Genomic DNA, 27,939 nt, shown 5'->3' with positions numbered 1-27,939 from the left:
GAGGGCACACGCAGGGGGTGACGTCTCTCTCAGCCAGGTTGGAAGAAGATGCAACCCTAGGAGCCGGAAGGTGAATTAAAAGACCCAAAGGAAAACACTCTGTTCCATGGGAGGGATTTTCTTCTGGGTATCTGAGGGTGGCCAAGAGGTACAAGGTTGCCAAAGAGTCACTAGATCCACTTCACTTCTCTCCACGTACCCAAGGGTCCAGAAACTGTGACTGTTTTTTTTTTTTTTTTTTTTTTTTTTTGTAGGAGGCAGATGAGAAACTGGAAGAGAAGTCACCTGACGGAGGATGATAGAGAGGCCAGCAAAGGGTCAGTTATTAGGGTGGGAGGGAGAGCAGAGACTTGCAGGCAGGCTTCGGGGCCTTCTTAGATCTGTCACTCTCTTCCATCCAGAACAATGGCAGGAGTTGCCTCTGGTTTACCAGACTCCGTGCTGTGACCACAGCTAGTTGGTCCAAAGTGCCCTGAACTGAGATGATCATCCCTTGTGCTGGGTCCTGAAGGGGTTGCATGTCCCAAATGAGGCAAATTGGATTTTTTTTCCCACCAGAAAAGAAAGAAGAAAAAAGACTTTTGGTAGTAGAAATTATTACGTAAGTGGACTTTGGGTGATGTCAGTCAGCTTCATGCTGGACAGAGCTCTGCGCCTTGCATCCTCCTGGATGCCCCAAAACAGGCCTCTGGCAATACTTTCCTCAGCCTCTCGTCAGCTGCCTTGCATCAGGCTCTGGCTGGGGTGGCCTGAAGGATTGCCGGCCAGAAGGGCTTTGGGAATGAAGCCTCGGCTCACTGGACACCTCCAGAGGACAGGGGCGTTTACTAGCCTGGCTCTCCTGGAGCAAACGCTAGCCCTGGCCACGATCCCGAGCAAGCAGAGGTGGACAACTGAAGCCATGACAGGTGGTGGGCATCTGAGGCCGGAGCAGGCCCACAGTGGCTGCTCAGTTAGCTTCGGCCTGTAACAGGGTGCAGGTGCACACCACCATGTGCCTGTCGGAACTCACCTATCAGCTTGTCTCGCTAAGAGCAGGGACCTGGGCTAAGAAAGCTTCTCCCCCAGCTGCAGCAGAGGCTCCTGAAGCATGAGGTGCTGGGCCCAGGCTTCACACTCCGTTTTTAGGTTAGAGTAGTAGGGACTTTGAACTAAAGTTTGGATTCTAGTAGGCCACCCTCAGGAAAATTTTGCCACTCTTCAGAAGGATAACGTTTTCTTATAAACTGACCTCCTGAGCCACTGGGATTACAGGCATGTACCACTTTGTCATTTTTAACAGCTGCAATTAGTATTCTTTCACCTCTTCAGGGAAACAGACTGTTACTGCATCAGTGACAGGACTCAGAGTCTTTTTTTGAGCTGCTGGTATCCACCTTCAAACCCACCTCTAACTCTTCACTCACCATCTGGACCTAATGCACAGGGCAGTTCAGAAAAATTGCTGTTGTATAAAACTCATAGTATCATCATGAATCTGCCTTGTTCTTTGGATTTTGAACAATGCTATCTTTTTCCACCTGTTTCCAATAAAAATAATTGCTATGTATATCAAATAAAACTTGAATCTTGAAATAATGTTTCACTTGAAATATAGTATAAGATAGTAAAACCTTTTCTGTCCTTCAGAAAACCATTCTATCCTATCATGAGGTTAAGCTACTATGTCTTTTTTTGGGGGTTGGGGGACGGGGGATTGAACTCAGGGGCACTTGACCACTGAGCCACATCCCCAGCCCTATTTTGTATTTTATTTAGAGACAGGGTTTCACTGAATTGCTTAGTGCCTCGCTTTTGCTGAGGCTGACTTTGAACTTGAGATCTTCCTGCCTCAGCCTCCCAAGCAGCTGGGATATCTTATCTTTTCTTGAACAAAATTTTCACAACTTGTTTCTTATCTATTTTTTTTTCTGGGAAAATCAAGCATAGCCTTCAAAAAAGTCACTCATTTAGAAAAAATATCGATGCAAACATATAGCTAAAACATGGATTTAATAATAATAATAATAATTTAGATAGCCAGGTTTTGTTAAATGGTACCAATAGTAAATACAGTTATCATGGATTTTAGATACATAAAAGTAGTTTATAAAGTAGGGTAGGAGAAGGGCAGAGTGCATAAATAAGACTAGAGAATGAGTTTTTATAGTTATTCTTTTTTAGAAAGTTAGAGAAGGAGGCTTTCCATAAAGAAAGAAAATAAATCCATTTTCCTGCAGGAGAGGTGGCTAAAGACACGGGGTGGAAACAGGTGAAATAGTTTGTTTTCCTGTGAACATAGGAGGCAGAATGAACCCACTTCTGTCACTGAAATTCAAACTATAAGGTCGACCATAAGCCAAGTGCCTGTCCTCTTGACCCCCCAGACATTTTTAGGTAGAGGCTCAGATCCAGTGAGAAATGTCTGTTTGCCAAGAAGGGATACTAGGTTCAAGACAGAAACAAATGGAGATAATAAAAATCAGGATAATGAATTTAGAGAGAGCATCCATGTTTATTAATCAAAACTTTTTACAGAATAAAAAGGAATGCTTAAGTTAATTCACATGTACCTCATTTATTCTTATTTGCAAGTGAAGCCTCGGGGTCTGAGCTGAAGCACTGATGATGTATTTGACTTGTCAACAGTAGCCGTGGCAGTGGGCGACGGTGATGATGAGCACCCAGCATAACTCCTTAAACAAATCACACAGGGCGATGCTAGTGAGCATCCGCTGCAGATGTGCTTCTGTCAAACCAAGTTACTCCTGCTGAGAAAATGTTGCACGACGTGGCTGGAAAGAAGTAAGTGCTTGTTTTCCTGCTGATTTTCTGAGGTGGGAGGAATGTTCCTGTGTGTGTGGGTGTGGGTGTGACTCAGGTGCTACATAGCACTTTGATCACTCTATTCTGAAGTTACAAAATCCCGGCAGGGCTTCAGTCATCTTTCCGGTCATCTTTGTACACACTTTGCTCTTGCATGTTACATTCATTTGTAAAAAACTATTCCATTGGAAAGGGAAAATACGGAGAATGATATTGACCAAATAATAGTGTCATGTCATGTGCACGTACAAATATGTAATGACAAATCCCACATTAGAGACTACTGTAGTGCACCAATTAAAACATGGAAAAAATTCCATTGCAAATGCACCTAAACCTTTTAATACTTTGATAATTGGTAATTTGAAAATAATGGGTTATACATTTATATCAGTAATTTTGTATTGACATTAAATGGCAATAATATTGAGGATAAGAAAATAGCTTTTTTGAAATTATATCTGATCTCCCCTTAACCTGTGTTCAAAGGTCCCCAGGGACACCACTTAATACTGTATGACAGGTTCACATTTTACCCATGAAGGTTCTTTCTTTACAGAAAAAAATAAAAGAATTCATTGAATCTGTATGTATTACTCCTTTTTTCCCCTCATGACCCCAAATTTGAAAGATACATATAATAGAAAGAGATGACATATAGTAATCAGATCTGTTCATCTCTTTTCAATTCCAATTTTGCAAGCATATAATTTTTGAAATCCTGCATTGGTCAAACTCGGTTTATTTACTCACATTAGATGTAAAACATGAATTACCCTCTAGGTCTGTGTACAATCAGTTATGCTTTAGGCCTGGATACAACCTGGACATGCAGTAAACATCTCATTGAAATTGAAGGAGCAGGGCTGGAGGTGTAGCTCAGTGGTACAGCACCTGCCCTGGGTTCTCAGAGTATCACGAAAATAAACATACACACGCACACATACACATACATAGAATCAGAGTAGGACGTATGACTGTATTGATTTGTACACAGTATAAGGAACGGAGTCATTCAGTGTTGTGGGCATGTGGGCACCCCTCTATAGCTCTTACAGCCTCAAAGACAAATACAACCATTCACATAAAAATCTGATGAAAGAACTTTCTATGAAGCAGTGAGAAAGGTGTTACTATCAACTGACGGGCACTAAAGAGGTCAAATGCACTCTACCACCATCACTAAGGTGACTGGATGAGAGTAAGTGCCTATAACCAAGTACTATAGACTGGGTATCTTATAAACTGTGAGAAATTTGTTTCTCACAGTTCAGGAGGCTAGGAGTCTGAGATGAGGCTGCCAGCCTCGTTTGGTTTTGGTGAGAGCTCTCTTCTGGTTACAGACTACCTACTTCTTTCATGTAGTGGAAAGAGAGCATGAGAGGTCTTTGGGGACCTTTTATAAGGGCACTGATCCCATTCAAGAGGGGTCTATGGTCACGGCCTACTTACCTCCAACATCTTCTAATGACATCACACTGGGAGTTAGGATTTCAACATAGGAACTTTAAGGGACACAAGTGTTCCAGGGCAGGTATTCTGTGGAAGAGGTTTGACCAAGTGATGTGAAGTCCACTGGTGAAAAGAAACATGCATCAACTTGTCACTGTTTACACATAGTGTGATATTGTAGCAGATGCCATGATAACGTGTCACACAGGCATTAGAAAAATCTTACTGCACTGTTAAACATTTTCCAGGTTTTTTATTGGTGCACTATAGTCATACACGATATGACAATACAATTTGGCCAGTTTCATTCCATTTCCCTCTCCTCCTCCCTCCCCCTGGTTCTTTTCCTCTACTATACTGATCCCAATGCCTTTATTTTCCTTTTTCCTTTCTGGCTTCCACATATGAGAGAAGGTGTATGACCTCTGACCTTCTGAATTTGGCGTATTTTGCTCTCAAGTTCCATCCATTTTCCTGCAAATGACATAATTTCATTCTTCTTTATGGCTGAATAAAACTCAATTCCATTTTCTTTAATCCATTCATCCATTAATGAATACCTAGGCTGGTCCCATAGTTTGGTTATTGTGAATTGTGCCACTATGAATATGGATATGCATATATGGCTATAGTATGATGACTTTAATTCTTTAGGATACAAAGAATTGGTATAGTTGGGTCCCATATGGTGGTTCCATGCCTAGTCTTTTAAGGAAACTCCATAGTGATTTCCATAGTGGTTGTACTAATTTACAATCTCACCAACAGTGTAAAAGTGTTCCTTTTTCTTCACATCCTCTCCAGCATTTATTATTGTTTGCCATTATGACTGGGGTGAGATGAAGTCTCAGTGTAGTTTTGATTTGCGTTTCCCTAATTGCTAATGATGTTGATCTTTTTTTTTCTTATTTTTTGGCCATTCATATTTTTCCTTTTGAGAAATGTCCATTTAGTCAATTTGCCCATTTATTAATTGGGGTTTTTGATGTTAAATTATTTTAGTTCTTTATGTATTTTGGTTATTAATCCTCTGTCAGATGAGTAGCTAGCAAAGATTTTGTCCCATTTTGTAGGTTCTCTCTTCTGAGGTCTTCTTCAATTTCTTTCTTCATTGTTCTATAGTTTTCATTGTAGAGGTCTTTCGCCTCCTTGATTAGATTTATTCCTAGGTATTTTTGAAAAGCTATTATGAATGGGATTATTTTCCTGATTTCTTTCTCAGCAGATAAATGATTGGTACATAGGAAAGTTATTGATTTTTGTATGTTGATTTTGTAGCCTCCTACTTGGTGAACTTGTTTATTAGTTCTAGCAGTCTTTTTTTTTTTTTGGGTGCTGGGGATCGAACCCAGGGCCTTGTGCTTACAAGGCAAGCACTCTACCGACTGAGCTATCTCCCCAGCCCCTGTTCTAGCAGTCTTTTGGAAGAGTTTGTTTGGATCCTCTACGTATAGGATCATATCATCTGCAAACAGTGATAATTTGACTTCTTCCTTTCCTATTTTTTATCCTTTTATTTCCTTCTTTTGCCTAATTGATCTGCCTATAATTTCTAGTACTGTATTGAATAGGATTTATGAGAGTGGACAACCTTGTCTTGTTCCAGATTTTAAAGAAAATGTTTTGAAATTTTCCCCATTCACTATGACATTGACTTTGGTTTTTTTATATACAGCCTTTATGATGTTAATGTCGGTTCCCTCTATCACTAGTTTTGCCAAATAAACATTTTTAATGATACACATATACTACGAACAAAGAGTGGCATTAGACTTTCATAGTTAGGTCTGTTCCATTGTTTCTGCTACTTGTATTTTTAGGAAGAATTTAAGATGTTGAATATAGTTGTAAAGATCAGTGTGAAAAGATCATGGAAAATTCCCTCAAAAGTTCATCTTCAAGTAGCTCATCAGGTAGAAGCAGGTTTTCAAGCAGAAAATCTCTCCATTAACAATGATTTGAAGACCAAAGAGGAACCAACAGTTTACTGGGCCCATAGCTTTAACAAAGATAATCTATAATGTTAAGAAATAATTAAAAGCAATTGAACAAACAGACCATGGTGTATGTCCCAAAGACTTACAGTATACTGTTGGAGTTAATAACTTTTATGATCTATTCATCTATTATTTATGAAATAAAATCATTTTAAAAAGAAATTGTAGAAATCTAAATATGAATATTTTAGAACTTGGATTGCACCTTGTGAAGTTGTTCACATGAAATGAGAAAGACTCAAGGACAGAAGCAGCACACAACTCATTTTGCAGTATGTCATGGAGACCTTCCCCAGAAAGTGAGAAAGGAACCATCAGCTAATGATAGGTGAAGAACAAAGTGAGTGAAATCATATTGTTAAACTAGTAATGTTTGTGGCTAAATTGTGGCAAACATCTCACACACTCAATGTTGTACAGATTACGAACTCAGGCATAACACTTCACAAATAGTAAGTTAGTTTTGTATCCCTCTCCTTAGTAAATCATGTTCCCTAGCAATCACTTCACATCTATTGCCTTAAAGAAGCAGGGTATCACTGGGGGTGGTGGCACATGCCTATAATCCCAGTGACTTGGAAGGCCGAGGCAGGAGGATCATGAGTCCAAAGCCTCTGCAACCTAGTAAGGGTCTACGCAACTTTGTGAGACTCTGTCTTAAAATAAAACATATAAAGAGTTGGGGATGTGGTTCAGTGGCTAAGCACCCCCTGGTTAAAAACATCACCATCTCATAGTCAGATGCATATATGGTCAGAAGATACAATTTTACCAATTTTGAATGTCTCTGTCTTAGTTTTAAATCACCGAATTTAAGATCTGGGAACACGGACAAGCTCCATCTGGTCTTTGTATTTGTGAACAAAGGAGAGAAGAACATAAGGGGGCTATAACTTTGTGGGGGAAAAAGTGTCACTATTATAAAGTTCGAATCTAAAAATTTGGATACAATAACATTAAATTCAGCATGTATTGACAAACTTTTGGGTTTCATAAATTATTGCATATATTTTAATGATTTTGTAAATCTTCTTGAAAAAACATGAATTTTATATCATTTTCTATTTGGAGTTATTGCACTCTGCCTAAAAGTGGTGAGTACGTATGGTTTGAGGTCACTTATAAGAAATGCTGTAGGGTGAACTTTCCCAGCGTCAGCATTTACCTGGTATTTCACAATCTAATTTTTACCTATGGCAATAGATTGTTCAATAATAATTGTATTTCTCAATATAGCAAATGAATATAATATTTGAAGCCTTTTATAAAATGCACAGAATTAATTCTTATATATGGATGGATTAGGTATTTTTTTCTGTGTCTATCAACATAACCCATGGTCAGTGTTTTGAGAAAGTGTGATCAGGTAGATTAGGATTTGAATAATGCAGAAATATAAGGATAAAGAATAGATGAGTCCTTTTCAGTCTATTTATTTTCTGTTTGCAATAAATAATATGTTCTAAATAATTCTTTTGATAAAGTTAAATTCTAGAAAACTGCTGCATCTATTCTCAAATTTATTGGACTTTCTATTTGGGTACTTCATTGACAGAAGGGAGGATACTGCTCTACCAACTCAATAAAAGAAGTATATTGTCCTACTAAGTCATTGATAAAAGAAGTGTTTTGGTGGCAATGAGAGTTAATTTGAACATTTCTTGGTTACAAAAAAACAGGGCAAACAAATATATACTTCCAATTTGGACTGTTTCAATTCTCCTTGGGCAATAATATGAATCTTATTTTTGCCCCTGTTTTCTTGACAGTAAATACAGTGGTTACAACTCTATAGAATGTGCAACTGAGAAAATTTCAATGAATGTTTGTGATTTGAGATAGAAAAACTATAAAAACAGACTATTGTTTGGATACATTAAATGCAGATTTAACACCAGCCTAGTTTAGTGTGTGTGTGTGTGTGTGTGTGTGTGTGTGTGTGTGTGTGTATGTGTGAGAGAGAGAGAGAGAGAGAGAGAGAAAGAGAGAGAGAGAGAGCGAGAGATATGTCTTCTCAATCTTTCATGTGAATCATCTTGGAGCAGAGAGTTTTCCTTGAGGTAATTAAAAAGGAAAATAGTTTAATTTTGTTAGCACTTTCTTTGTAATATGTTTCTTACTTTAATAATCTTTTTTTTATAAATGATGTTTAGAAAGTATAATTGTAGGTAAATATTAGCATAATATTTTTGAAACAAAATTGTCAAATCTTAATCCTGAGAAACTTCATTTTTTAATTGATTTGCTTTTTTGTGATAAGCTTATTAAGCATTTCAAAACCTCTTTTGCATGCCATTTGAAATGCAGTACAGTAGGGCAGGCATTTTATTAAATGTCTTATCTGGAATCCAACTTCAACCGAGGAGAACCATATGTAAAGATTTAATAATAAACTTATGTAGTGAGGACCATTTGAGACATTTCTTTTTGGTTAAATTTTCATGTAGATGTAAAATTTATATAACGTAAAGTTAATCCTTAACCATTTCAAATATATAACTCAGTGTCATTTAGTAAATTCACAATGTTATGCAAGCATCACCATTATCCATTGTCACAAATTGTTTGTTAGCCCAAACAGATGCTCTCTACCCATTAAAGTTCCCCTTTTCTGCTCGTACTATCCCAGTGGGGGCTGAAAATTATACTTCTCACAATAATAATAATAGTAATATAATATAATATATATATAGTTGTAGGGGGAGTCGGAAGTGGGAGAAGCCTAGGAGTGCCCCCACATGTCCCCTCCCCATGAGGCATCACACTCTCACTGGGGCAGGGGAAGTACCATGGGATAGAGACAAGAAAAGTGGCTGCCCCTTTTTCTTAGAGTAGATAATTTAGAGAAATCACCAAACCACGGGTACATTTTCCTGGCCCTGCCTGACAAACCCCTTCCTGTTGCCCAGTTAACTCTGAGATCTGATCCCAGGTAGCACCTTGTTTCTAGATCCACTTGAGTTGGAAGACTGAGTCTGATGGGTTGTCTTTTCCGTTATATAGGAAGTAGCTCAGAATTCAGCCATTCTGGCGAATGTGTGATGGAGTATTTGTTCCTAGTTTTCTCTCTGGCATTCTCTATTTTTCTGATTAGCCTTGTCCTGATGCAGTTGACCTGGGAGAGATGAACACTTTCATATACTGAATTAGCATCTCAATATTAATAAGAAATAGCAACTTTATAAAGGAAAGAAGTTCATGTGACTTTGCATTCTTCATTACTGGGGCTGCTTGGCAATCCAGGTCATACGAAAGAGGAGGTAGGTTCCCACCTGGCTCATTCTAGGCACTTCTCAGAGCAAAAGCTCTCAAAGACCTCAGGTATCTGAGGACAGGGTGAAGCCTCCGTATTAGGGCTGCTGGTGCCCCTGTCTGCAGGGTTACTTCTCCATTCTTCACATGGTTTCCTCCTTGATATCCCTGAAGTCTCCGTTTAGGTGTGACCTCTTCAAGAGAAGCCCTCTCTACCCAGAAAACTCCTCCCTTGCCCTCTATTCTATGGTCTCCACTGGGTCCTCATCTCCACCTTGAGGTCCTAGGCTAGAGGAAGGCAGGCAATGTCTAGTAATTGCCAGAAATCCAGGGACTAGTAGTATCCAGTAAATGTAGGTGCTTTTCCTTTACTCAAGAATACTCAGTGAAACGACACATTTCCTGTCCCTCGGGAAGCTGTACTTCTGCGACAGCAAACACACTTAGGAAACCATGTGCTGAAAGAGACAGAAAAAAGCAACAGAAGAATGTAATGCTGCTTTGGATGATAATGGACCTGATTAATTTAAATTCTACAATATTTCCTGAAATTAACTTAAAGTTGGGAGACAAGATTTATGAATGTAGTGAATAATTAGAAAGTATCATGTAAGGTTGGATTCCATCAAAACAGAACTATTTGGGATGTATAGACATAATAGTGTCACAGCTTTAACATGGGGAAAGAGAAGACACATTTTCCTATATCCTTGTCATTTTAATGGGTATCTATGCAAATTCAGAAGAATTTGTGAATCCATCATAAACATCTATACTTTTAACTACTTGCAAAAAATTTTAGGATTAAAAATGCTTTAAGTAAATAAATGAATAAAAAAAAAAAAAACTGCTCAGTTTTACCTTATGAGCTGGGAGAGTCTAGTCTCTTGGAATAGAAAGGACCGGCAACCTGCTGCAGAACAGAAAGAAATACTGTTGTAGGTGGCTAGTCAATCATCCACCATTGACTAGACAAGTATAAAGTTTAGAATTCAATTTAATTTACTATAGCTTTAAAAATATTTATTTTAATAAAAGAATTTAATAAAGCTTGATTATTTAACATATACAAACTAGAAATACCTCTACTCTGAGTCAGGAATTTTACTGTGTCCAAACTGATTTTCTTTTACATTTAACATTTGTATTGATAATGCAGATTGTAACACAATTTGGATCCAGATTTTTTTCCTTTTTTTTTTTTTGTGTGTGTGGGTATTTAAACATCCATTAAAATATAAGTCTAAATAGAAAGGTCTGAAAAAGAAGTTTTCCAATTACAAACTGGTCCTACAGAAACAGTATACAGGATGTTATACTGAGACAGGTTGGAGCCATTTTTTGGGACTTAAATGTCTTGCAGTTACCTTTAACAACAAAACAAAACAAAACAAAACAAAATCTAAAGGGCTGGGGATATAGCTCAGTTGGTAGAGTGCCTGTCTCGAAAGCACAAGGCCCTGGGTTCAATCCCCAGCACTGCCCTCCCCCCCCAAAAAAAAAAATGTATCTAAAGGAGACTGACTAGCCCATCACTCTACTTCAGTTCATATTTTAGCTTATGTTTTAAGACAAATCCTTTATTTCAGCTCTTCTCATTTTGCTGCAGTATTTTTCTGTTGCTATATGTAGCTGTCTTTCTCATTCTGAAGTGCTCTCATTAGTATAAAAAGAATGACAAAATATTTGATCTCCCATCCTCAGAATCCTTACGTTATGTATACTGAAAATAAGACAGTTAGGTTTCTCTGTAAAAAGACAAAAAACATTGCCCTGCATCACAAGTTATGTATTCTAATCAAACCACCTATCTGAAATACCTACTATGCACAGCCTTAAAATAAGTTGATTTATTAAAATTTCCCTGGTCAGAAAATGCATTTCAGCCAAAACACTGTTTTCTTCTTGCATTTTACTACTTTATATATTATGTGAAAAAATTGTTGTTATTCCAAATGCCTATTTTAAAAAGCCAGGTTTTCAGCATTAGTATTGATCGCATTGAAAAGGCTTAGGATACTATTTAAAAGGTATCACAAACCAGTTCATTTGGTTCAATAATTCTACATCACTCCTCTGAAATAACACTGAAACGTCTACAGCATTGAAAGACTAAAGTTACATGGGAATGTACAAATAATAAAATGCTTCACAGTGTGTTAAAAAGTATATGGAAAGCTAAGCAAATAGACCCTGAGAAGTATTTCAACATTCACAAGGTAAACAGGAAGCATCACAGGTGGTCTGACTAAACTCAAAGAATGATTGTTCCCTACAGCATAAAAGCACTGTGATTTAAAATAACTGTCATGCCAAAGACTTGGAAGTCATCTTCCCATCCTCCAAACTAGAATGATGTTGAACAACCTAAAAACTAACAACTCTTAGATCCATGACAGAATCGCAACCATAACCGAAAATCACAGCTTACCAGGAGCAGAGGCCCTGAGGCTATGTCCACAGCTGAGGTCTGTATGGGTGACAACACTTAAAACTGTAATTTGTGAATTTGAGTCTCAGTGTGGACTATCTTTTAAAGGTAAAAACTCTGAAGATACCCAGTCTTGGGATGGTCCATACTTTATGGAGTTTTATTTGCAAGACCTTACCAGGTTCTCACTATGAAAATCAGAGAAAACCTTTTGAGATTTTTCTCAGGATAAAAGGGGAAGGTAATCATAGTTGGAAAAAAACAAAAAACAAGAAGAAGAACAACTATTCAGAGCACTCTGCTTTTCTTACCAAGGGCCTACCCTCAGGAGAAACTGTTTTGCCAGAGCCTAGACAACTTGGGTAAGGGAAATGCCCAACTCTAGCTCCTTCCTGTGCACTTTGACCTGGGGAAGGGAAATACACTGAAGACTGGGACCTCATCATAGGACTGTAGTGCGTTTGCTTCTCCCACACATGCTGCTAATTAGTGCTCCTGTTTAACAACAGGGGGTTATAGCTTAAAAAACTGCTAAGCCTCAGACCCTACGACCTCCAAAGACAACAGAGATAAAAGCAAGGGCACTAGAGGAAATTTCAGCCTCTGCTATCACAACTACAGCAATCAGTAAACTCAGTGTAACTCTCAGTGGGTGAACATTAAACTTCACACTAAAGACTTATGTACCTCAGTTTCTTTCACCTGGTAGATGCTAGCCGGCTTTCCAACAAAAAATTTAAAATGCATTAAAAGTCATCGTTTTCTTCTCCAAAAAAGCATCCGATGGAAAATCACGCATTGCAGTTTGTCGTTAGGCCCAAGACCTCAGGGGCGTTGGAAAACACCCGGGCTGCAAAAATCAGGACCAACTCTCCCTTCAGTCTAAGGGAGCAGAGCGAAATCGTCCCTGCGACGTAGAGGCTTATGGGAAGTGTAGTTTCCGACGTCACGGGCTTCCCGCGCGGCACGCTGGGAACTGCCTCCGGCGCTCAGTCTGCGCACGCGCAGGCCCCGCCCCGCCTCTGCCCATCTTCGCCACCCCGAACGGGGCTCCGTCTTCGCTGCTTTACTTCTGTGCCAGGGCAGGCGCTTCTCTCGGGGTGAGAGCGCCGGCGACCGCTGCGCGCGGCAGGGGGACCTCGGGACAGGTGGGCGTGTGCGGGGAACCCGAGAGCGCAGGCCGGTGTGCGGGTCTGCCGTGCGTTGAGGGGGATGTGCGGCGGTGGCGTGAGTGACAGACTGGGGGACGTTACTGCCAACTCGACCGCCCTCAGCTCACTGCGTGTCAAATGCGGGTTGGGAGCACTGTGCACGTGTGATCGCGTTAAGAGACGCCTGTTTCTTGGTTTGGCATTTCATTTCACTCTCCAGACGTCTTTATTAAACATGCTCCAGGACACGATTAAGGAGGTGAGAGAGTGCCCGCCCCTCAAGCACAGCTTCTGCTCCCTGTCTCTTGTCTTCTCCACATCCTGTCTGCCCGAATTCTTCTGAGGATTAGGTGGAGCTGCTTGTTCCCAGATCTCCAAGGATGATGATTGTGATGGATTGTGGACAAAATCTCACCATGTGCAAAATAGAGCCTGGGATTTGTGGGATCTCTAGAGTCTCTGGGTCAGAATGATCTCAGCTCCTGAACTACTATACACGTTTCAGGCTATCTCTGTCCTCAAAGACACAGATCGACAGTGCAGCGCTGTCTAGTAGAAAGATAATACAAAACACACGTGTAATTTGGAAGTTTTCAATGACTACGGAAAAAAAAATAATCAGATACAGCTAATTTCACTGAAATCTTTCATTTAACTCAATACCTCCCTTATATTATTTTGACTTGGAACACTAGCCAAATTTAAGGTGTTCAGTAGTTGCATGTGGCTAAAGGCTACAATAATGGATAGCATACTTATAGTGAATCCCAAAAGAATCAGGTTTAGGTGTTAGATGAAGGGTTCAAATTTGCTTCTCAAATTCAGGTCCTGGGCCCCTGGAGCAAAGCAGAATTTATAAGGGAAGAGGAAGTCCCAGTGACTACTGCCACTTACAAGAATAGCTCTTCTGACAGAGATCCCTCCCAGAGCTTCAGAGCAAACACAGAAGATTCTGGAAAGGAGAAGGTACCGATTTCTTCTGTCAGGGGAAGTTCTTGATTCCTTACACAGCATGAATCAGACTTGGTAATACCACCACTTCCAGACGCCATCACAGACTTTGTGATCATGGATGCTGTGAATTAGTTTTCAACTTGGGATTGAAAGTAATCAATGGTCACCAACTGCAAAGTAAAAGGCACTTCACTGGAGGGCTGGTGAGGGCTTGCTGTTTGGAGAAGACAACCAACTGGCAATTTTTTTTTTTTTTTTTGCTGTGCTGGGGATTGAACCCAGGGCCTTGTGAGGCAAGCACTCTACCAACTGAGCTACATCCCCAGCTCCTAGCAAAATCTTAAACATCCCATTTCCTTCATTCTCCTCTGACCCTTTCCAGATCCTGAGCTGATCTCACACCATGTCCATAGTCTCATGGGGCCTTTAGAGTTATGCTGATGTTCCCTCTTTGCTGAACATAGAGAATAATAAAATGATAGTAAAGGAAGTTTTCTATATTGGAAGCTCAAAAATACTGAACCTTAAAGTCACCCAGGGCAGAACCCGGAACTGAGCACAGTGCTGTTCACTTATACAGGTAAATGTGTTAGCAACTTATCAAAAGGTCTTTTTTTAAAAAAAAAAATCAACAACTAATTTAGAACTGAAAGCCTAAAATATTTTGCATGAAACATCCCATGTATATTTCAGATTTTTTTGTGGAAATTCTAGCTCAGAGTGAAAAGACAGTAAGAACTTGATTCATAAGCCAGCCTGTGTAGTTTTTGTGACATTAGTTTTAATGAAAGTAGAGTTTCATTCATTAACCAATCCTGTTCTTTTATTTTTAGTTTCTGATACATCAACAAAAAACCACCTTTATGTTAGTGAAATATAATCATATCAGAGATGCACACGCTCAGCTATCGCTGCCTGTCCCTTTTAAGAGTCAAAGGGATTTTCCCTATCAGGAATGTTTTTATCCAGCTGATATGATGAGATTTTTTAGGCAGGTGAACATAACAGCTTTAAGGCAAACTAGATCTCTGATGACCCCATTTCTCTCATCCCCAGTTGAATCTTCAATTTTCTCTATTCTTCCAGGAGCAGCAGAAAATGAACACTTCTCAGGTGAGTCTGGTTTTTAATAACCAGTTTGTTTTACAATGGATTTTGTGGAGGTTTTTCTGTCTGTACATTAACATGGAAGAGTAGAAATACAAACACTTTCATAAAAGATACAGAAATATTAATCAACAGTAGAGTCAAAAGTAGCTCATGGATATAGACACAGGTCCTAAAATATTGCAAATTTACCAAACCAAGTTACAGTTCATTTCTGAGGTTTTTGATCCTCATGGCAGAGTGTCAGATAGATAATACTTAAAGATTTACATTGATGAGAAAGCTAAAGCAGATGGCTTCCTCTGGAAGGTTCAGGTTGGTGATTTAGTTGGTGATTTAGTGTAACAACTTGCTAAATGACATAGAATGTTGCCTGTGATCCCCAGGGACCCCAGGGGTGGTAATCAGATCCAGTGGCTCATCCTTTCCTTACCTAACTTTTCTGCAACACTTGCCTCTAGTTCTCACTCTGTTCTGGAAAGTTTCTCTCCACTAGCCCTGTGCTTTCCCTGCCAGTATCTTCAGGGGTTCCTCTTCTCTCATCCTTTCACATGGCTCATCTCTGCACTCCATCCACGACCCTTTGATCTTGTTGTCTCCCAATGATTTCATCCTCTTATTTTTCAGCTTTCTTGAGATTCAGTTCACATATTGAACCGCTCACCCAATTAAATGCAGAATTCAGGAATTTTCCACTGCATTCTCAGATTCCTGCAGGCATCACCACAGTCAATTTTAAAACATTTTTATTGCTTTAAAAACCCAAACTCTCATGGTATGCTCTCCAAGTCCCAAGCAACCCTTCATCTACCTTCTGTCTGAACCATACCCTTTTTATTTTTTACAGGGCAGTTTTGCCTATGATCAATTTTTCTTAGTTTTTGTTCCTCTGGGAAGGTTTTGGTTGTATGTCAAGGCTTCTTAGTTGACAGTTTTTTTCTTTCAGTACTTTGAATATGCCATCCCACTAACTTTTGTCCTTCATGGTTTCTTTTTAGAAATCAGCTTTATTATGGTTGGTCATTTCTCTCTTGCTGCTTTCAAGATTATCTCTTTGTTGCTGGGTATAGTGGCCCATGCTGGTAATCCCATCCACTCAGGAGGATCACAAATTCAATGCCAGCCTGGGCAACTTAGGGAGACCCTATTTCAAAATAAGTATCAAAAGGGCTGGGGATAGAGCTCAGTGGTAGAGTATCACTGGGCTCAATCCCCCATACCACAGAAAAGAAAAAGAGGAAAAAAAAGATCATCTGTCTTTGGCTTTTTAACACTTTGATTATCCATGTCCAGGTGTGGACCTCTACTCCAAGTTTATCCTATTTGAAATTTTCTGAGCTGCTTCAGGGTGTGGATTAATCATTTTCATGGAATTTGGGAACTTCATTGCTGTTTTTTCTTTAAATGTCTTCTCACACCCATTCTGCTCTTTGTCTGGTGCTCTCCTCCTGCCTGTGTGTGAGCTTGATGCTGTCCCATGGTTTTTCTATCATTATTTCTTTGTTTCCCTCATGCATACTCTTAAGATACGTGTTGTCCTTTGGTCCATTTCCCCCCACTTGTTCACATCTTCTGTTGAAAAAATTTCTTGTATGAAATTTTTATTTCAGTTATTGTACTTTTCAACTCTAGAGTTTCTCCTTGATTCCTTTTTATAACTTTTATCTCTTTGTTCATATCCTTGATTTGGTGAAATGCTATTCACAAACTTAGCTTTGGTTCTTAGACTTCATTTTCTCTGGGTCTTTGATCAAATTTCAAGTAGCTGATTTAAAGTCATTGTCTAGTTAATCCAATATCTGTTTCCTGAGGAATTATTTCTGTTGATTACACTTTTTCCCCTCCACTTGGATCTTATTCCTTTTAATTTTTTTTTTTTGTAACTTTTTGTTGAAAACTGGATATTTTGTTTATTTTTATTTATTTAGTTTTTTTGGCGGGTGGGTACTGGGGATTGAATTCAGGGACACTCGACCACTGAGCCACATCCCCAGCCCTGTTTTGTATTTTATTTAGAGACAGGGTCTCACTGAGTTGCTTAGTACCTCGCTAAGTTGCTGAGGCTGTTTTTGAACTTGAAATCCTCCTGCCTCAGCCTCCTGAGCTGCTGGGATTACAGGGGTACATCACTGCATCCGTCCTGAAAACTGGTTATTTTAAATAAAACACTGTGGCAACTCTAGAAATCAAGAATTTTCCCCCTCTCCAGAGGTGATGGTTGAAATTTATTTATTCTGTGACTTTTTAAAATTAGTTCTGAAGAGCCTGCATTTCTTGTGTGGCGGCTGAAATCTCTGCAGAAGTTTTTTAATGCCTGAAATCAGTAAGTCATCCTGTCTTTGTCAAAGAGTTCTGTTCTTCAGGAGCCATCAGGCCACCTCTGTCCTGAGCATATTCACAACCCCGTTTGTCTGCTCAGCTCCGTACGTCAGCAGCCTTCTAGAGTCTCAGGAATATAAGGAAACTTTTCAAGATATTTGTGCACATCTCATTCCTCTTTTTTTCCTTTTTAGTTTTTTGAAAACTGAAAATGATGTCCCCACCATTTCAGGTCACTGCTAAAAATGTTTTTGCCTAATGCCTTTGAGGATGAGGCTTTTCATAAGCTGAGCTTTGCAAGTGTGTTCTGCTGGGGAACTCTCAGATGTCAGATGATGAGTGTCTGGGAGTGAGGCTTTGAACACGAACCCAGGTCTGCCTCTTCCTAGTTGCCAGACTCCTGGTTTTCACTGTTCTTTCAGACTGTTGGTTCTCAGTTGAAGCTACTGGCGGGAGAGCAACAGAGATGGGGCAAGTTAGAATGTCCAAATCACTGTTCATAGTATGATACTGCTGTTTTTCTTATACAACAGCTCTTTAGATGGTCGTGAGTCTTGGATTAGCTTACAGAGGTCTTAAAAAGTTGATTCTTCACTTTTTACTAGTTTCTTACTGCTTTTGTGAAGAGAGAAAGTTCTTGTATCTTTACAACTTCACTCATGACACTTGTTAGCTTGCATTTGAAGTTTTTTTGTGGTGAGAAATTTCCCTTTTCTTGGCTTCTAAGACTCCCTCTCCTAATTGTTATTAGTTTGTAAGAAACTTTTCTGGCTTGGTGACCTGAACATTTTCTACCAGGATATGTTTTTAATATCCCTGGTTCCTCAGCTATTATTTTTGTATTTTTCTTTCCTTAATCCCTCTGTGCTCTGGAAATGTCTGATGATAGCACTTAAATTGTTAGTAACTCCCAATACCATCTTCAAGTGAGACATCTGTTCTCTGCTCTAAAAGCAAGTGTATACTTCTTTAAGAGACAGTTCTGTCTTTATGTTCTACAGACCCTTAGTAGCTGCATGACCAGATCTGTTTCACTACAACTTCTAATGCATTTTTTTCTTTTTGTTTTCCACCTTGTGTCCCCAGTACCAGTTTTTTGCACCACTGTGTCAGTTTTTGGCACTGCTAAGCAACTGTTCATTTTGAAATACACATTACATTGCTACTCATTGTAGTTACCCTATTGCAGTGTGCAATAGATCTCAAAAGTTTATTCCTCCTGTCTGTTTGAAACTTTGTACCCTTTGGCCAACATATCTTCATTCCTCCCCCTTTGGCCCCTGCCTGTGGAAATCACTGTTCTACTCTCCACTTGTATGAGTTTAACTTCTTTAGATTCCTCTACAGTCTTTGTTGGCTCCCATTAGTTACAGTGATGCTGTCCAAGGAGAGTGCGGACATCCTAGAGAATACCCAGGGTGACCTGTTGGAATGTGAATGAATAAGTGTAGAATGTCTATCTACATTGAATTTTTTGTCTTTGAAAATCTGTAATTCATTTACATATATAATGACTTATGGTATACTGAAAGCTTTTTTAACTCATTGAGTAACACCAAAGCTTAAAACAAAATTAGGTCCATGGTTGGCCTTTTGAAAAACCATTCATTTATGAGCCTCAAGAACAAATAGAAAAAGTAGTTCGCAAAGGAATTTTTTCTGTTATCTAATTCTGAACAAAATGTGTTGACACAGGCGTCAGTGTCATTCGAGGACGTGACTGTGGAACTCTCCCAGGAGGAGTGGCGGCACATGGGTCCTGCCCAGAGGACCCTGTACCGGGAGGTGATGCTGGAGAACTACAGCCACCTTGTCTCCGTGGGTGAGCAGACCTGACCATGTGACTCCCTCTAGAATATATTTCCTTTTCTAATTATCAAAACACACAGACTCTATTGAGATGAACATTGGTAATCGGGTTTTGGATTAAGAGGTCCAAGGTAACTGAGACTTTTAGCAAAACAGATATAGTGTTTATGTTATTACTTTACTACTGAAAATCTTTACTTGCTGCTTTTTTTTTTTTTTTTAAACCACCTTTGGAAACCAAAAAGACTGAGGATCTGGTCCATTAGTACCCTCAATTATTCCATTTTTAGGGTACTGCATTAACAAGCCCAAGGTGATATTCAAGTTGGAGCAAGGAGAAGAGCCATGGTCTTTAGAGGACAGATTCCTAAGCCAGAAGTACCCAGGTGAGTGAGCACTGTCAGAGAATTGGGGTCCTTAAACCTCGAGGGGCATACCAGTGAGCTTTCTGTCACTGTAACCAAATATCTCAAAGAAGAACTTGTAAAGAGAAGACTGTAAACAACATAACATAAAGGTTGGCTGATTTAGATCAAGCTTTTCATATCATGTTGATTGCCTGTATGAGTAGCTTAGCCTCTAGTAAAAGAAAGTTAAAGTTGTTGAATCAGTAAGAATAAAACAATGTAGTTTCATCTTCTGTTGCCATTCAAATTTGACATTAGGAAGTTCAGTGCATTGAATTAAAAGAAGTCCTTTGGGGTTGGGGATTTAGCTCAGTGGCAGACACTTGCTAGCACTCACAAGGCTATGAGTTCAGTCCTTGGCCCTGAAAAAGAAAAGAAACCCCTTTGCTCAAAAGCATGGATTAAAAAAACTTCTAAGCATATGAATGATTGTACCAAATAAAATAATATCAGTATTCATAAAACACAAAATAGTGGAGTCTTAAGAGCCTAAAATGCATTAGAATTAGCATATCATAATATATGTTGTCTGATTAAACAGTAGTATTCCTATAGGAGATATAAGTGGCATTGTACTCAAGTAAATCATAAATTTATGTATGCTGAATGCAAAAATTAATCCCAAGGAATAACCATTAGAAAATGAAAGTATAATATTATTCTAACTAATTAGAATTGCCACAAATATTCTCTGAATATAGTGTGATAAATCAAGAAATTAATAAAATGAATAAACCAAAACTCTATGTGTAAACTTAAAAACATTGTTTCTTTTAGTCAGTGTATTAAAACAGGAAATCCAAAATTGCATACTTATTAGTAAATGTAGCTGTATATTCGTAGCCTTCAACTATAGCTAAATTCATTAACAGAAATAACTTTGTAGTATCATATTAATAAATTAAGCAAAAACAGTAACAAAAATACACTAATGAAAGTAGAAGAATTTAAAAGTAAAATTATATATTAATAAACTATAAAATTGAAAAATGGACAATTTCTTTGAATAAAAAATGAAAGAATGGATCAAACTTTAGGTAACTCTAATAAAGACAAAACGGAAGATACCTGTATGATAAACTCAATTGGGGATATCTGTGTATAGAGTTAATGTGTATGGCTACCAGACAAGATCCCAATCATAAAGAAGAACGACACAGGAGGGCTTGCTCTGTCAGATGCCAAAACTTAGGCAAACCTCTGAGCAGTTGAGTACTGGGGCTAGGAGTCAGATAGTCTAATACATTAGAGAAAAGGGTAGAAAGCTCAAGCAAACATGTACTTTACAGACAGTTGGTCTCAGGTGGCACTGTAGAACACTGGGGAAGAGATCTTGAAATACCCAAGAGACCAAAACAAAAAACTGGATCCAAATCACTTAAATACCTGGTTATCAAAGCAAAACCAGAATTATCCTATGAGATTTTATAGAATAGGTTCATGACTCTTCTTAGGAAAGGATTGAGGAAAGGTAGAGTAAGTGTATTCCTTCCTGCTGTAACCCCTGAGTTCAGATGTATGTGAGTGAACACACACACACACACACACACACACACACATACATACACACACACGTATGAAAATCCTGCAAGGTGGAAAGGACGATGAACTAGGGGCCTTAGTACCTGATGAAATGCAAGATGGTTAGTGTCAGCAGATGCCTTGTGGGATGCCTGCTCCCCCAGGTGTTAATCAGGAGGCTGTCTCCCACCCCAGGCTGTCAGTGGAGATCAGCCAGGGGCCTGGACTTCTATTCCCATTGGGCAGGTATTGATGCTGCCAGCTGCTTCTCCTACTGGCGTGGTTTCAAAAGTGGCTGACTAAAACAGAATTAATCTTGATAAGGTCCCATTATTAATTTTAGCTTGTGGATCATGGTTTGTTTTTTCTGTCTAGAGCCTGCAAAATTCAAAAGTAACACAAATTTATTGTTTTCTTCTAAAAATTTTGAAGTTTTACTTTTTACACTTAGATTATGATCCATTGTGTGTTAACTTTCATAGAAAGTAGGTATATGTCAAGTTTTAACTTTTAAAATGGGAGTCCAGTTATTAGTTGTTTTTTCCATCAAATAGCCTCTCTGCATTACTTAGAAATACAAGTGAATGTGTACTTGGGAGTGTGTTTCTGGACTCTTCTTTTTCATGCATCTACACGTCTGTCCTAGGCCAGCATTACGGTATCTTGATTACTCTTTGAGGACTGGGCAAGCCTTCAGTGGTAGAGTGCTTGCCTACCCTGGCTTAGATCCCAAGCACCACACACACAAAAGAAGTTTTTGAAATCAGGTAGTTTTCTAACTTTCATCTTCTGTGTGAATTTTAAAATGACCTCCTTCCCTTATTAAAAAACAAAAAAGGAAAAGAAAGACATCCATAAACCAAATATCTCTCTTCCCATTTATTTTGTAGTGTTTTGTAACTTTCACATATCAATATTAAGACTTAAAATTTTTTTTTGATGACATGGTAAATAATATTATTGCTCTAATTTCAAATCCCAACTCATTATTGTTTATTTATAGGTATAGGATTGTATGCAGGCCTTGTATTTTGCTTTTGCTAAAATGCTGATTAGTTCAAAGAACTTTTTTGTAGATTATTTTGTTTGTGTAATTTTTTTTTTACAGAGCTGCTCTACATCTTTTTGTTTTTATTCTTGCCATATTGACTGACTGATAATTCCAGTACAGTCTTGAGTAAAGGTGGTGAGCATGGATACCACTCTATTTTTCCCAATTATAGAACGCTTTCAGTCTCTTAAGCCTGATGTTAGTTATAGACTTTTTATTTCCTTTATTTAGTTTATGTATATGCTACATATATATTATGTAGTTTATTACATATGTGTATGTATAGTATAATGTGTAAACTATGTATTTTATATATATACATAAACTGCATTTGTGTGTGTGTATATATATATATACTACATATGTATATTAATTTTTATATATATATATAAAATATTTTCCCTACATATTTAGTTTCTTAAACACATATTGATGTGCTTGGGCTATCTATCTTATTAAGTGAATTTCTTATTAAGTGACTTTTTCTAAGGAATTTGTCCATTTTTCACATGAATTGTCTGTGGGCATAGAGTGCAGTAGACTGTTTGTTCCCTTTTCTCTGATCATGTGTTGAAACCTGATTCTGATGTGATCCACTGAGAGGTGCAACCTCTGGAAGGTAATTAGGTCATGCAGGTGGAGCCCTGATGAAGAGTTTAGAGTGCCCTGACAAGAAAAGGCCGGGCAGCTGGTACCTCTCTTTGCACCGTGTGACTCTGCAACAAGAAGTCAGCAGTCTGTAGTGCAGGAGAGGGCTGACAGAAGAACATGACCATGCGGGCACTCTCTTCCAGAACTGTGATAAATAAATACTTGTTGTTTAAGTCATCCAGTTTATGGTGATTTATAGCAGTAACCTGAACTAAGACAGAGTTTTTGCTGACCTTCCTTTATGATCTCTTTAATGTCTGTTGTGTCAGTAATCATGTCCCTCTTGTATTTCTGATGTTGATAATTTGTATCTTTAGTTTTTCCTGTTAGTTTTAATTATAATTAAAAAAAATCTTTGAAAAGATTTTTTCAGTTTGGTTTAACATTCTGTATTATTTTGTTTTCAGTTGCATTGTCTTCTCTAATCTTTACTATTTTCTTCTTTCTTTTTTCTTTGGATTTAATTTCATCTTTTTATTTAGTTTCTTAGAGGAGAAACTTAGGTAGCTGATTGTAGATCTTTCTTTTCTAGTATGAAACATTTTAAGCCATGAGTTTACCTCTGAACACTGCTTTAGCTGCAGTCCACAAATTCCTATGTTTTGTTTTTGTTTCTATTCACTTCAGAATATATTTTCTGTGGGTTTCCACTTTTACTCTTGAGTTAAACATATGTGCATAATTTACAAATATTTCTTATTTCTCCACATACCTTTGTTTATTGATTTCTAATATAAGTTCTCTGGAACTTGAAATCATCCTTGGTATAATTTCTGTTCTTTTGCACTTGTGAAGATTTGTCTTTTATCCCAGGATGTCATTGGTCTTGAATGTTTCGTGTGTGTTTAAGAAGAATGTGAATCCAGCTGTTACTGACTGTGTGGTGTCACCAAGTTTTGGAGGTGTGGTTATCTAAGTGCATCCTCATCTTTTCTACCTGACGGATCATGCCTACCATGTACTTCTTCCTCCTGTGTCTGTGCTTTATTTTTTCTTTGTTCTTTCCTTCCTCTAGCTTCTGCAAGTTGCCACTGGTGTTGTAAAACTAAATATTTGTTGTTCTCGAGACTCTTTGTTTTATAAATTACATAAGAATATGGCTCTGGGTGGGGTTTTGACAGTGGCTGCTGTTACCTTCTGCCAGCATATCCCCAAAATGGGACTTCCTTGGGGGGTCCTTCATTGTCTTTCCTGTTTGGCTTGTGAAGGGAACTGTGCATGTCTTCCATATCTTTGGCACTGGAAGATTAGTTTCCTGCTCAGCCTCTGTGAACTGTAGGAACATTTCAGTTTTTAAGTTTCTATTCCATAAGACCTTTTTTCAGACCGTTGACTAAAATGAATAGACTTTTCTTGGAACATATTTTTTTGTCTATATCTTTGTTATTTTCATAGCATAACCTTCTTCAGTATACAGTATAGTATATAAAGGAAGTAGAAAGAAAAACCTGGGAATTCTTTACTGTGTCATGAAGTCCTGAGATCCCTTTCTTTCCATTTTTTAAAGAGTCTTCACACGTTGTTAATTTTCTTTTGTTATATTTTTAATTGTAAGGGAAGAACCTTGGAGGAATGGGGCTACTCTGTTTTGGCTGGCACTGGAAATAATAACTTCTTTAAAAAAAAAAAAACAACCACCATGGATAAGGAAAGAGAATACCTGTCTCTCTGTGCATGAATTGATCTTGGATACTTGACCAGAAACAGTAGAATAAAATACATAACACAAATAGCTAAGTTCCTTTACATAAGAAGTGTTAAGATTTATGTTTTCAACTTTTCTCATTTTAGGTTATTACAAGGTGAAGGTCCACATCAAGGGAAACCAAGACAAACAAGGGACGCCTCTGTGGCAAGTAATATTCATTGATGATGAAACACTGAGTAAAGAAGGACAGAAAGTTCTAGAAAAACCATTTAATCTGGGCATAGCTTCACATTTTTCAGGAAAAATACCCTATAAACATGACTCATGTCAAATGAATTTCCCAGTTATTTCTGAGTTAATTATTAGCGAAGGAGACTGTTCAAGAGAGAAGGCTGATTACATGACTGTATGTGAAAAGTTGCAGCTTGCTGTTAAATGCAGGGAAGCTCATGCTGGAGAGAGACCTTATGAATATAATAAAAATGTGAAAACTGTCAGTGTTAAGAAAGATCAGCACCAGAGATCTCAAACTTTGGAGCACTCTTTTGAAGGCAGCGAGTTTGGAAAAATTTTGTATGGTAAGACTGTCTGTCTTACAGTTGAGAGTTCTCTGACTGGACAGCAGTGCTGTGAGGGCAATGAGCTTAGGAATCACTGCCATGAAGCCACTCTGTTTAACCACAGGGGAACTGACAGAAGGGAGAGATGCTCTGGTCTTAGCGACTGTGGGGACTTCTGCAGCAAAACCACCACTGAGGAGTGCAATAAAGTTCACCTGGCTGTAACACACGGTGAATGTCATGAAAGTGGTATTGATTTCTGTGGGCCGTTACCCCTAATTCAAGCTCAGAGACCTGTTACAGGACAGAGTGCCCTTGAAAGCAATAAATGTGAAGAAAACCTGAACCAGAGTCCAGCCCACATAGTACCTCAGGAAAAGCAAATTGGAGATAACCTCCGTGAGTGTAATGGATGTACAGACGACTTCTACGCAAAAGTAGACCTTGCAATACATCAGCAAACTCCTGAGAAACCCTGCCAGTCTGGTCCGTATGGGAAATGCAGGGAATCTTTCTGCCAGAAAGCATACCCCATTCAGCATCAGAGGGCCCGCTCAGGTGAGAACCCTTGTAAACATGGGGAATGTGGGAAATTCTTTGGTTCACATCCACACCCTAATCAGCATGCTGGAACTCATGTGGTGTCCAAACTCTGTGAATGCAATAAGTGTGGGAACACTTTCTGTGAGAAGTCAAACCTCGGTGAACACTTGAGACTTCACACAAAGGAGAAACCTTATGCTAACAATGATTGGAGGGAATCTTACACACCACCCACAGTGGGACAGCAGAGGACAGACACAGAGATGAAGCTCTGCCAAGGCAGTGAGTATGTGAAAACCTCCACAATGGGACATCTCAAAGAGTGTGAGAGAGTTCTCCCAGGAGGGAAGCCCTATAAATGTGCTGAATGTGGGAAAAGCTTCTCCAAGACCTCACATCTGACTGCACATCAGAGAACTCACAGGGGCGAGAGACCCTACGAATGCATTGCATGTGGGAAGACTTTCTCTCACAAGACACATCTCGGTGCACATCAGAGAACTCACACTGGGGAGAAACCCTATGAGTGTAATGAGTGTGGGAAGGCCTTTGCCGATAACTCAACCCTCAGGGCACATCAGAGAGTTCACACTGGCGAGAAACCCTATGGCTGTAACAAGTGTGGGAGATCTTTTGCCCATATTTCTGTTCTCAGAGCCCATCAGAGAATTCACACAGGGGAGAAGCCCTATGGGTGTAACGAGTGTGGGAGATCTTTTACCTATAATTCAGCCTTCAGAGCACACCAGAGAATTCACACCGGGGAGAAACCCTATGAGTGTAACGACTGTGAGAAAACTTTTGCCCACAATTCGGCCCTCCGAGTACATCAGAGAACTCACACAGGGGAGAAACCCTATGGATGTAGTGGGTGTGAGAAGACTTTTGCCCACAATTCAGCCCTCAGAGCACATCAGAAAACTCATACAGGGGAGAGGCTCTATGAATGTAACGAGTGTGGGAAAACTTTTTCCCAGAAAACACACCTCAGTACGCATCAGAGGATTCACACGGGGGAGAAACCCTATGGGTGTGGCGAATGTGGGAAAGCTTTCTCCCAGAAGTCATACCTCAGTGGACATGCCAGGACCCACACAGGGGAGAAGCCCTATGGATGTGGCGCATGCGGAAAGAGCTTCGTCTACAAGGCCGCCCTCCTAGTGCACCAGAGGATCCACAGGGGGGAGAAGCCCCATGCGTGCAGCCAGTGTGGGAGGAGGTTCTCCCAGAGGACACACCTCTGTGCCCACCAGAGGACCCACACCGGGGAGAAGCCCTACGGATGTGACCAGTGCGGGAAAGCATTTGGGGATCACTCGGCCCTGAGAGCGCATCGCCGGGTCCACACGGGGGAGAAGCCCTATGAATGTCCCGAGTGTGGGAAGGCCTTCTCCAAGACGTCACATCTCCGGGCACACCTGAGGACGCGCTCAGGGCAGAAGCCATACGAGTGTCACGAGTGTGGCAAGAGTTTCTCCGAGAAGTCGTACGTGAGTGCACACCGGAGGGTGCACACCGGGGAGAAGCCCTACGCGTGCGGGGCGTGTGGGAAGGCCTTCGCCCAGAATTCCACCCTCAGGGTGCACCAGAGGGTCCACACGGGCGTGAAGCCCTACGCGTGCGAGGCCTGCGGGAAAGCCTTCTCCCAGAGGTCGCACCTCGGTGCGCACCGGAGGGTCCACACCGGGGAGAAGCCCTACGCGTGTCCCGAGTGCGGGAAGGCCTTCGCCCAGAATTCTACCCTCAGGGTGCACCAGCGAACCCACACGGGGGAGAAGCCCCACGAGTGCCCAGCCTGCGGGAAAGCGTTTGTCCGCAAGGCTGCCCTGCGGGTCCATCACGCCAGGATGCATGCCAGGGCCAGGTCCCCGCCGAGGAGCGGATCTGGGAGGTCCCTGGGGAACTCACACCTCACTGCATGACCTGCAGAAACCGCGCCACGCAGGCTGGCGGAGGGCATCCCGTGACCGTTCCCTCTTCTGCCAGGCATATGAAATGCCGGATGAAATGTCCCTGCCTGCCCTTCATCCACCTGAGGCTGGCCAGGCCCCTGACACTGAGGATCTATGTTACATTCAAGCCCAGTCCTTAAAAATCGCCTTGCATTCTTCTTGGTCCCAGGTAAGATGGGGCGGAGGTGACTGCCACAGCAGGCGTGGGTGCTGTGTTTGAACATGGCAGACACGGTGAAGGACGCTAGTAACTGGACAGTTCTCCTCTTCCAGGTCTGCAGCACCTGACTTAAAAAAAAAAAAAAAAAAGCAAGAATAAGTGTGTCATG

At 39.9% G+C, this 27,939-nt stretch overlaps 1 protein-coding gene and 1 long non-coding RNA gene across 6 annotated transcripts; one reads left to right on the top strand and one right to left on the bottom strand.

The window, feature by feature from the left end:
* The first annotated feature begins 290 nt into the window (after window positions 1-290).
* Window positions 291-27,939, top strand: Znf658 (zinc finger protein 658). 5 transcript variants are annotated; one of them, XM_047526924.1, is made up of 6 exons: window positions 291-317; window positions 2,629-2,784; window positions 15,129-15,155; window positions 19,164-19,290; window positions 19,568-19,663; window positions 24,699-27,939. In XM_047526924.1, exons 3-6 carry the CDS (start codon window positions 15,141-15,143, stop codon window positions 27,578-27,580), a joined length of 3,120 nt encoding a protein of 1,039 aa, XP_047382880.1. In that variant the 5' UTR covers window positions 291-317; window positions 2,629-2,784; window positions 15,129-15,140; the 3' UTR covers window positions 27,581-27,939. The 5 variants fall into 5 exon arrangements, with proteins under 5 accessions (XP_047382880.1, XP_047382879.1, XP_047382878.1 ...); XM_047526922.1 differs by lacking the exons at window positions 291-317; window positions 2,629-2,784 and adding exons at window positions 12,989-13,085; window positions 13,914-14,054; XM_047526923.1 differs by lacking the exon at window positions 291-317 and having other exon boundaries at window positions 2,552-2,784.
* Window positions 8,620-12,800, bottom strand: LOC124965766 (uncharacterized). The gene is made up of 3 exons (XR_007105228.1): window positions 12,625-12,800; window positions 10,368-10,419; window positions 8,620-9,964 (listed from the first exon to the last, which is right to left on the bottom strand). It is a non-coding gene; the product is annotated as an uncharacterized LOC124965766 (long non-coding RNA).

The sequence above is a fragment of the Sciurus carolinensis genome, chromosome 15, assembly GCF_902686445.1.
Source record: "Sciurus carolinensis chromosome 15, mSciCar1.2, whole genome shotgun sequence".
Taxonomy (NCBI): domain Eukaryota; kingdom Metazoa; phylum Chordata; class Mammalia; order Rodentia; family Sciuridae; genus Sciurus; species Sciurus carolinensis.
Note: the sequence above shows the minus strand (reverse complement) of the source record. Positions and strands in the feature narration are given on the sequence as shown.

Bases quoted from the DNA above. Each gene is read 5' to 3' on its own strand.
- Znf658 (XM_047526919.1), top strand. From the start codon at position 13,324: ATGCTCCAGGACACGATTAAGGAG. The intron at 13,348-15,128 runs GTGAGAGAGTGC...CTATTCTTCCAG, and splicing joins TCCAGGACACGATTAAGGAG to GAGCAGCAGAAAATGAACAC. The intron at 19,664-24,698 runs GTGAGTGAGCAC...TTCTCATTTTAG, and splicing joins CCTAAGCCAGAAGTACCCAG to GTTATTACAAGGTGAAGGTC.